Below are 10166 nucleotides of genomic sequence, written 5' to 3'. Positions count from 1 at the left end.
CGGGGGGTCGGGGGTCGAGGGTCGGGGGTCGGGGGGTAGGAGGGGGTTGGGGGGGTGTTGTTCTTACGCCTACCTTATTGATGTAAGAACAACAATTTACTATTTTCTTTCAGGTTCTTGTTGAAATGACCATGCCCTGTAGTGAGGTCATTTTGTGTCCTGGATGTGACATGTGAACGCTTCACCTTTTGACCTTTCTCGTAAATATATTTTGGTCTCTTGGTCGCTTTCTTCCCATGTTTTGTGGATCAATTCTGACTTGACCTGTATCTTCAGAATGCGCAGTCTCTCTGAAATCAAATGTATACATGAACTCTTCCAAAAATATAAGGCCTGTGAAATAGACATATTCCAGGTCTGGTGTAGTTCTAAAGGCATGTCCACGGAATGTGAAATTAATTTATATTAAAAGTGATTAAGTCATGCCAAGCCTCCTGTCAGTATAGATAAAAGATTTAAAAAACACATTGAATTTGTAAAGAGATTCCTTAGATTTGTGCGCAAAAGATTTTCTCAGATTTTAACGTGACCTTATAAAACCAGCTCAACTGTGCAAAACAGAGAAAGCCAAATTACTGTTTTAATTTATTTATTATTTTGAATGAAGTCTACAATACATATTTAATAACAAGACAGCTGCACATAAACTTAGCTGTCTCTATGTCTGTGGACAGTTCTTTTCATAAGTTTAGCTGTCAGAGTGAGAGAGAGAGAGGAGAGAGAGAGAGAGAGAGAGAGAGAGAGAGAGATGGGGAGGCAGAGAGCAGGAGAGGCAGCATCTATCTGCAAAAATCAATGTGTGTGCAGAATGAAAACAACAGATTCTTCATGACTGATCAATCTTTCATCAATCTATACATACACTCTTCCCAAAATCAAAAGCCAATTCAAACCTCAGGAATGAAGTTTTTCTTTCCCTGTGTTGTGAGGGAAGAGAACAAACTTTCAGCATCACAAAATTGAATGCGTGATCACGGGAGTCTGGAAACAAAGTGCATAAAAGAAAAGAGCCTCACATCCATTTGTGTTACTGCCAATTGAGAAAGTCGACATTTCTGGTCAATGAAAGCTGTGAAAAGCTCTAAAAGCAGATTTGTACCCAGTTACAGGTACTCATCCAAGCACTTCACCTTGTGTTCGGAAGCTGTAGTTGTTTCAGTCATGTCCATTGCTTCTGGCATCCTGAATCAGTACACACACACACACACACACACACGTGCACACACACACACACATGCACACACATGTTCTCTCTCTCTCACACACACACACACACGTGCTCTCACACACACTCACATATGCACACACACGTGCACACATACACACACACACAGGTGCGCGCACACACACACATACATGCACACACACACACACACATGCTCTCACACACACACACACACACACACACACATCCTCTCACGCACACTCACACGTGCACACACACACACACACACACACACACATGTTCTCTCACACACACTCACACGTGCACACACACACACACACACACGTTCTCTCACACACACTCACACGTGCACACACACACACACACACGTTCTCTCACACACACACACACACACACACGTTCTCTCACACACACACACACGTTCTCTCACACACACACACACACACAGTTCTCTCACACACCCACCCACACACACACACACACACACACACACACACACACGTTCTCTCACGCACACTCACACGTGCACACACACACACACACACACACACACACACATCCTCTCACGCACACTCACACGTGCACACACACACACACACACACACCTTTCTTTGATACTCCTCTCGGGAGCAGAAGTCGTAGCCCGCTAACACTTGCCTCTGGGGAGGCTCTTGAATTTTTCACTCATCTTATGTGCAAATTGTTTTTCTTTTTTTTTTTCATTGGGGAATGTTATTTTTTTTTTTTTACTCAGATGGACGAAACTCACTTCTTCTGGTACCTTTTGGTATCTTTTATTTTCACAAACATTTGCGGCAAAACGTGTCCTCCTTCTTCAGCGTGTCCGAAGTTGCCCAAATAAAATAAAAGATATATTAAAGTATTTTACGGTAGTGGGCCCATTATTTCATTTTTGCAGGTTTAACGTTGGACCGGCACCCCAAGTTCACACATTATTGAGCTGAGCGTATTTCTTTTCCTTTTCTTCTCCTGGTGCTCTCATTGTAGAATTTTTTATTCAGGGCCACGTACAACTGGCCCATTGCGCTGCCCAGGGTTTGGGAAGGTTCACTCGGTGAGTTGGTTAATTAGGGGTCACTGCTGTCTAACAGCCTTCACTGGTCAATCGGCTGCGGATTTATTATTATTATTATTATTATTATTATTATTACAGGCATTTAGCAGACGCTCTTATCCTTATCCAGAGCAACTTACACAACTTTTACACAGCATTTACTACATTGCATCCATTTATACAGCGATGCAGGTTAAGTACCTTGCTCAAGGGTACAACAGCAGTGTCCTAGCGGGGACTTGAACCTACGACCTTTAGGTTACAAGACCAACTCCTTACCCATTATACCACACTGCCACCTCTGCCGATTTGCGCGTTAAGGCCGCATGTGAAAGCTCCTCCTCCGACTCTACACTATGAGAAGGAGCAGACCGGTGGCATTGGTGCATGTTACAGAGGAGAACCGCGGTTGGCTGCACTCTCCTGAATCACCAGTGGGGTTTGGGCGTGAATGTGCCTGCAGTTGGAAGACCCTTTGGCCGTTCCAAATTAGGGTGGGTGTTGGACATGCTCAGCCCCACTTTGGGTGTCAAATTTATATTTAAAGAAAAACAACGGCTGCTAACTCAGGCGTCCCAAGTTTGATTCTCTCTTGCTCTCCTCTGTGGATCAATGATATCGCAAATGAAGTCTCAATCTAAAGTAAAATACAGAGTCCAGCGTCTGCAATCAGTTAGCAATACCCCTCTGACCGGCCTTCTGAAAAGAATCATGTAAATTTAACATTTTCACATGTGAATTAAAATGTTCACATGTGAAATGAAAATGTTACGTCAACTGGACATTTGCACACATTTTTGGCTTTTTTTTTTCCACATGTGAAAACAAAACATATGACCTGAAATAGCATAGGTTACCTTTTTCTCACTCTTATCTTATTATTTGTATAGTTCACATGTGCGCCCTTCACATGTTGGGTGTTCACATGTGGTTTTTGAACATGTGATTTTTTTTCCCCCTGTAAGGGCGTGTCCACTTAGAACAAGCGCTGAAAGGAAGGTTCCTACCACGCCGATGAAATGGGATGAACCTGTCCCCCATTGCCACACACATTCCTGGCGTGTTGTGTTGATAGGGAGAAGAGTTAAGGCTAACTCAGTGAGGAGATCCACACTTTGCATTCCACACCACCCCCTCCAGGCCCTTGTCCTCCGTGCCCTTGGGCATCAGCTTCACTAGACACAGATGCTCCTTGCCTGTCCTGTGCCACCTGCTTGGCCACGGTGCCATCGGGCTCGGCGCGGTCTAATGAATAAAGATACAAGAGAGACAAGTGCCCTCAGCTGGTGCAGACATGCACACCCAAGCACGCACGTGCACAAGCAAGCATGCGTGTGCACGAACGCGCACGTGCACACAGGCACGCGCGAGCACACGCACACCGTCGCTGACATCGCTGGTTACTACTTTAGATTCTGGCGCTCTTAGTCCATGTTTTATATTCTCATCAGCCTCAAATGACACCAGGCTCACTGTATCCATTTCAAAAAACCCCATTGGGAGGAAGTGGAGTGTAAACAGAGGCGTTACACTCCACTTCCTTCTGAGAAACCAGTGAAGCTTAACACTTCTGGGACCTGAACTTTGGGTTCTTTGATTTCTATTTTAAATATGCAAAATTCCATGACCTCTGAGAGACAGGACAGGATGCAGTGATTTGATGAGAGGGGTAGCACTTGCACTGCTTAAAATGGAAGTTCTCATTAAAGATGCAAAGATCTCCTGGGATCAAAACCAAATGATAGGCCTGCACTATTAGATGCAGACTGTAGTAAGCGTGTGTTCTTGGAGAGCACAGGCAGAAAAAGGCTGGGCAGCACAATAGAATAAAAATGAATTGTACTGTACTGAGCAGTGAGCTCCTGGCTAGCAGAGATACCCATTACACCAGGGGTGGCCAACCCTGGTCCCGGGGAGCCGCAGGGTCTGCAGGTTTCTGTTTTCATCTCAAAACACAACAACCACTCAGACCAAAGAAAACCAGGTGAGGTGAGTGAACTGCAGGGTAGTGGAGATGGCATGAACATGACCAAACATTGTGGAAATACTGAACTCCATAAAAGAGAGAGGGAAAAATAAAAATAAAGGGTGATATAACATACATATATATATATATATATATCTTCAGGAAGTACATAAATACATCTCTCTGGAATTGAAACCACTTGTTAATGATCCATTCCCCTTTTTCCTGCAATGACATTACATTACAGGCATTTAGCAGACGCTCTTATCCAGAGCGACTTACTTTTACATAGCACTTTACATTGTATCCATTTATACAGCTGGATATATACTGAAGCAATTCCGGTTAAGTACCTTGCTCAAGGGTAGTGTCCTACCCGGGAATCGAACCTGCAACCTTTCGGTTACAAGCCCAGTTCCTTACCCACTGTGCTACACTCCGTCCTACAATGACACCTTAAATCAGCTGAGCACCTCCAGTCAGAAGTGATGCTGCACAGACGGACAAACAGACAGACAGGAACACTATCAGGCTGGAAGAATTCACAAACTGAAAACTAAACACACACACACACACACACACACACCACACATTTTTGTCTGTCTATTTTTAATCTATCTTTTACTCTCTCTCTCTCTCTGTCATACATCAAGCAGTAATGCCAGTTGCAGGTTTTGCTGCGGAAAACACGATTGCGCCCTGACCTACTTCCTTTTTTTTAAAGTTTTTTTTTTTTTTTTAAACTAAAGTGCATGTTTACAGTCCCCGCTGGCCTCGAAGACCCAGCACAACGCAGGCGTGTAGATGCGCCCCGAACGCCATGCACATCCTCGCTTCCAGGCGGCCTTTAAAAAACGCGCACCCGCCCTTTTCCGATTCATCGGCGCTCGATAAGCGAACTCAATCAGTTTCCGCTCAAAGGAGGCCACGGCATCTCGTTGCTACGTAACAGTGCATTCATAATCGTGAGAACTGTCAGTGTCACGCACAATATATTTGCTTATCTTTCAGATAAAATATTTAATAAGATGAATGTTTTCTTATAAAAGTAAACCATTTAAAAATTTTTTTTTCCATATTAAGGGTAGAAAATGACCCCCACAATACATGACGCTCACATATCACGTTCACAGAGACAGAAGGAAGTACTGCACAGCAGAATCCTAAGGTTATAGAAAAGCAGACCAACAGAGGCAGTAATCCACCCCTGGTGATTCCACAATGCCCCAGGGCAGGGATGGGGGCAGTCAGTTTGAATATAAATTGTCTCCAAAATACAAAATACAATACAAAATGAGAAAACTGACATGTAATTATGGCTGTACAATGGCATTTTTTCCCCTCTCCATCTAGTCTCCTCATTTCAGTGTACTACTGATATTTCGCACAAAAACACAGTTATTCATGCATTTATTCCAGAGGCAAAAGACCCAATTTCCCAGCTGGTGTAAAAAAAAGAGAGCAGAAAAATCATTTGAAAAATACTTTTTTTTTTTTTTTTTGGAGCATCCTAGTTGGCTAACCTGCTTTATTCTGATTAAATTACAACGGAATAAGTATTTTGCCTTAGATGTTTGTCTGGAAAGACACACAGGTAAAAAAAAAAACAAACAAAAACACATGTGAATGGGTATCTCATACAAACATGCAAGGGTGTGCACACCTGATATATACAGCTGTGTCATGCCGTTACGCATACACAGTAAAATGTTCAGTGTTAATTCAACTCTTAAAAGACAACATTTGAATCCACATTCCAGAGTGGGACCAAATGTTATCTGTAAACGGTCGAATTCATACGGGACACTTTACTGTGTACGTTCACACCAAGCTACTGTAGAATTGTTCGACTATTCAGCATCGAAACTCAAAGGTTATGCATGCTCCACTTCATATAGTGTAATCAGTAAAGATTGCAGACGGCTTTTTACTTTTGGTTTTGTAAGAGAGATGTGGGATGTAGCTTATCGTGAGAGTCATAAACAGCGTAGCCTTCATACAACTAGTAACGGTCCTGTTACGTAAACCCCTTCAAAAATACTGACTCCTCTGGTATTTAGTGGTAAGCGTTTTAATTATGCAAGTAAAAAACAAATGTAAAAATGCAACTAATTAATTGTGCGATTCATTAAACTAGTAGCCCAACTAATAAACTTCGCGCGATGTGACTGCAAACATCTTCACCGGTCCTATAAAATATTCTCAATTTGTGCAGCCATAATATCCTCTTTGTTTTCAATCTCATTGTTCAGGACCACACATTGCAATGCAATTTTATTAATCCCTCTTGCGTGTTAAATTTTATTAATAATCGATCACATCATCACTTTACAATCGTAATACATTTTTAGCCAGGCGTTCATTCGCCGTTTAAAAAAAAACTGCGTTTAAAATTCAGTTTATTCGGAGAGCAAGCCGGATCATTTACGTGTTGCTACCGGTAGAGATTTTCACTATTACAGGTATTACATAGTGTAATTCAGCAACGCAAAAAAACAAATTCAAAATTTAAAATATTTACTGAAGAACAAGACCAGATCGCGCTCATTGGTCCGTAGAGCAGCGCGGAGCCGGAGCCGGCGAGTCTCCTGTCTTGCGCGTGGGTCGGGTATAAAAGCGCGCTGGATGTGCAGCGCGCCTCAGTGAGGTGGAAGAGAAGCGCGAGCAGAAACGTATGTAATCTGTCCGCAACCAAAAGTTGGAGGTGGACCGAAGGAATCTCAGCCAAAATAAATGAATGGGGTTAAGGTATGTTCACCGTGAACTTTATTGTCAGTCTATTTATTGTTTCCCCAGTTACGTGTTTTATGCCACGCGTCTTTACCGAGTTACCGTGGCTACTTAATGAGTGAATGTGCGCGTGAGTGAACCATGCAGGATAACAGCAGCTTGCATGCGCTGGGGTCGGCAGGCGAGTGCGGTCTGGCGCTGGAGGGCGGCGGCGGCGGCGGCGGCGGCGGTCGGGCCAATCGCACGGGCGACCCGCTGGGGAACCTCTCCCTCCGCTGCTGGCTGCACTTCCTGACCCGGGAGTCCAGCTCGGAGCTGTACGCGGACGGCACCAACACGGCGGTGCGCGTGATCATCGCCCTGGTGTACTCGGTGGTGTGCGCGCTGGGGCTCGTGGGCAACCTGCTGGCGCTCTACCTGCTGCGCTCGCGCCACCGGCAGAAGCGGAGCTCCATCAACTGCTTCGTCATGGGCCTGGCGCTCACCGACCTGCAGTTCGTGCTGACGCTGCCCTTCTGGGCGGTGGACACGGCGCTGGACTTCCGCTGGCCCTTCGGCCGCGTCATGTGCAAGATCGTCAGCACCGTCACCGCCATGAACATGTACGCCAGCGTCTTCTTCCTCACCGCCATGAGCGTGGCGCGCTACAACTCCGTCGCCAACTCGCTGAAGATGCGCAGCCGCGAGGCGGCCGCCGCCTGCGCCAAGTGGACCAGCCTGGCCATCTGGGCGACGTCGCTGGCGGCGACGCTGCCGCACGCCGTCTACTCCACCAGCGTGCAGGTGTCGGACGAGGAGCTGTGCCTGGTGCGCTTCCCGGACTCGGCCCGCTGGGACCCGCAGCTGCTGCTGGGCCTGTACCAGACGCAGAAGGTGCTGCTGGGCTTCGTGGCGCCGCTGGCCGTCATCTCCGTCTGCTACCTGCTGCTGCTGCGCTACGTCCTGAGCCGGCGGGTGAGCGGGGCGGCGGGCGGCGAGGCCGAGCAGGGCCGGCACAAGCGCCGCTCCCGCGTCACCCGGTCGGTGGTCATCGTGGTGCTCTCCTTCTTCCTGTGCTGGCTGCCCAACCAGGCGCTCACGCTGTGGGGCGTGCTGATCAAGTTCGACCTGGTGCCGTTCAGCAACGCCTTCTACGTGGCGCAGGCCTACGCCTTCCCGCTGTCCGTCTGCCTGGCGCACACCAACAGCTGCCTCAACCCCGTGCTCTACTGCCTGGTGCGGCAGGAGTTCCGCACGGGCCTGAAGGAGCTGCTGCTGCGGGCCACGCCCTCCTTCCGCCGCCTGGCCCGCCTGGCGCCCCGCAAGGCCAAGGTCGCCGAGGCCCCCCCGGTGCTGGTGCTGGTGCAGATGGACGTCGGAGTCTGACTGGCCGGTCGTTTCATCGCGTCTGACAGGCAGGCGGAGACCAGAGTGCGTCTCCTAACCCTAATGTTCTCTGAACATTGCGCTTTGATTGATCTAACTGTACTGACAGAGGCGATAACCATTGGGACCTGACCTAGTTTTCGGTCCCCCCCCCCCCCCCCCTTCCGTCCCCTTCTTCACAAGTTGTACTGCGGCTTCTCCTTCTGTAATCTTCTTACCTCCCCTTTGCTTCTGTTATTAATTTGAAACTGATTCATATGTATGAAGTTTGAAGAAATGCTTCTAGTTTCCAGCCTTGTCTAGGTATCAGCCATTCCTTTTGTAGACCTTGCAGACAGTAATGTCATAATTAATTCCAAAAATATTGTTCAAGGAATGCGAACGACCAAATTGTTCCAGACTGCTCTGCATTTATGAGGACACCTATTAAAATTTAAATTAAGAGCACACGTTATTTAACCCCTCCCCAGTCGTCTGGCTGTCATCACGTCTGGCTGCATTCCCGTTTTATTAACACAAGGCAATATTCATGCACGGTCGTCAGACCGAAGGGTTGATCTTCCATTACACACTGCCTCGCTAGTTTGCCTATTACAGCTACGACATAGCAACTGATAATTCCATGTGTTCAGTTCGTTTAGCGACATGACATTTCACAGTAAAGCATTCTGCGGAAACACGGGGAAATAATCAGAATCGCATAAAGAATGTGAGTTTTTAAATTTTATTTTGGCGCGTGTCTGGTGTCGTTGATACAAAAATAAATGATCTGTGATTCATTTTTATCATTCAACACGTGGCGACGCTGACGTGCGCAATTACGCACGGGGAGAAACAAGGCGGGCGTTCCCAGTTGTGCTTAATTAATAATAAATGTAAGTTCTCGCAGTTTAGTGTGCAAATGTAACTTTGAACCTGCTGTTTTTCTAGGCGTTACGTGTTCATCTGATGTAACCAAGCATACACAATTATGCATTATCACGCGTCACTGTATACAATACACACAATTCTCTGTCATTGTGACGGGAATTATAAACTTTCATTCAATCAATACCGACCGGTATCTGTGAAATAATGCTTCGTCTACTTGAATAGTGTCGTGTGAATTGAATAGTAACATTAATATTAATTTTTTTGCACAGAAGAGGGATGTAGCTTTTTGTATTACCCAAATTACTGGGATGAGTGAAATGTATAATTTTTATGAATTGCACCCTCACATGAGAGTGATGTGGCTTGTTGTGTTACCCAAATTACTGGGTTAATTAAATATACAAGAGAGATAATGATTTCTAACATAAATCTAGTGACACGTTATTGTGTTAGCCAGAAGTAGAAGGATAGAGACTCTGGCTCCATCTAAATTGACAGTAGGTTAAGGATTGCAGCTGTTGATCAGGAACTGACCATGTACAATGTTCACTATGTGCTGTGTCAATGAGTAGGTTACTCATATCTCTATGTTGCTTCATTATGGGGAACCAAGTCTTTTAAATCTTGAATTAAGATTCACATTGGGGGGAAAGGGGTATTTCATGTTCATTTCTTACTGTAGCCTTCAAGGTCAGTGCTTTTGAAAGCGTACTGCCATATCTGGGGGGGGGGTAAAAAAAGGTTAGAGAAAATCTTTCTCTCCTTCCTCTCTTTCAAACATGCATATACACAAACAAGCATGCACACACGCGCATACACACATGACATGCGCAAACAGTCAAACAACAAACCAGCTTTCCCATTGCCTATTTTCAGCTGAAAACCATCACACTTTTGGTGTGACGGTGAAAAAAAATAAAAAAAAACATCAAAATAATGACCAAAGGAAATTGCAGAATTCTCAGAACCTC

General features: G+C 45.7%; 1 protein-coding gene across 1 annotated transcript; it reads left to right on the top strand.

The window, feature by feature from the left end:
- Window positions 1–6887: 6887 nt before the first annotated feature.
- Window positions 6888–9587, top strand: rxfp3.2b (relaxin family peptide receptor 3.2b). The gene has a single exon (XM_064330277.1). It carries the CDS (start codon window positions 7099–7101, stop codon window positions 8320–8322), a length of 1224 nt encoding a protein of 407 aa, XP_064186347.1. The 5' UTR covers window positions 6888–7098; the 3' UTR covers window positions 8323–9587.
- The last annotated feature ends 579 nt before the right edge of the window (window positions 9588–10166 follow it).

The sequence above is a fragment of the Anguilla rostrata genome, chromosome 4 (assembly GCF_018555375.3).
Source record: "Anguilla rostrata isolate EN2019 chromosome 4, ASM1855537v3, whole genome shotgun sequence".
Lineage (NCBI taxonomy): Eukaryota > Metazoa > Chordata > Actinopteri > Anguilliformes > Anguillidae > Anguilla > Anguilla rostrata.
Note: the sequence above shows the minus strand (reverse complement) of the source record. Positions and strands in the feature narration are given on the sequence as shown.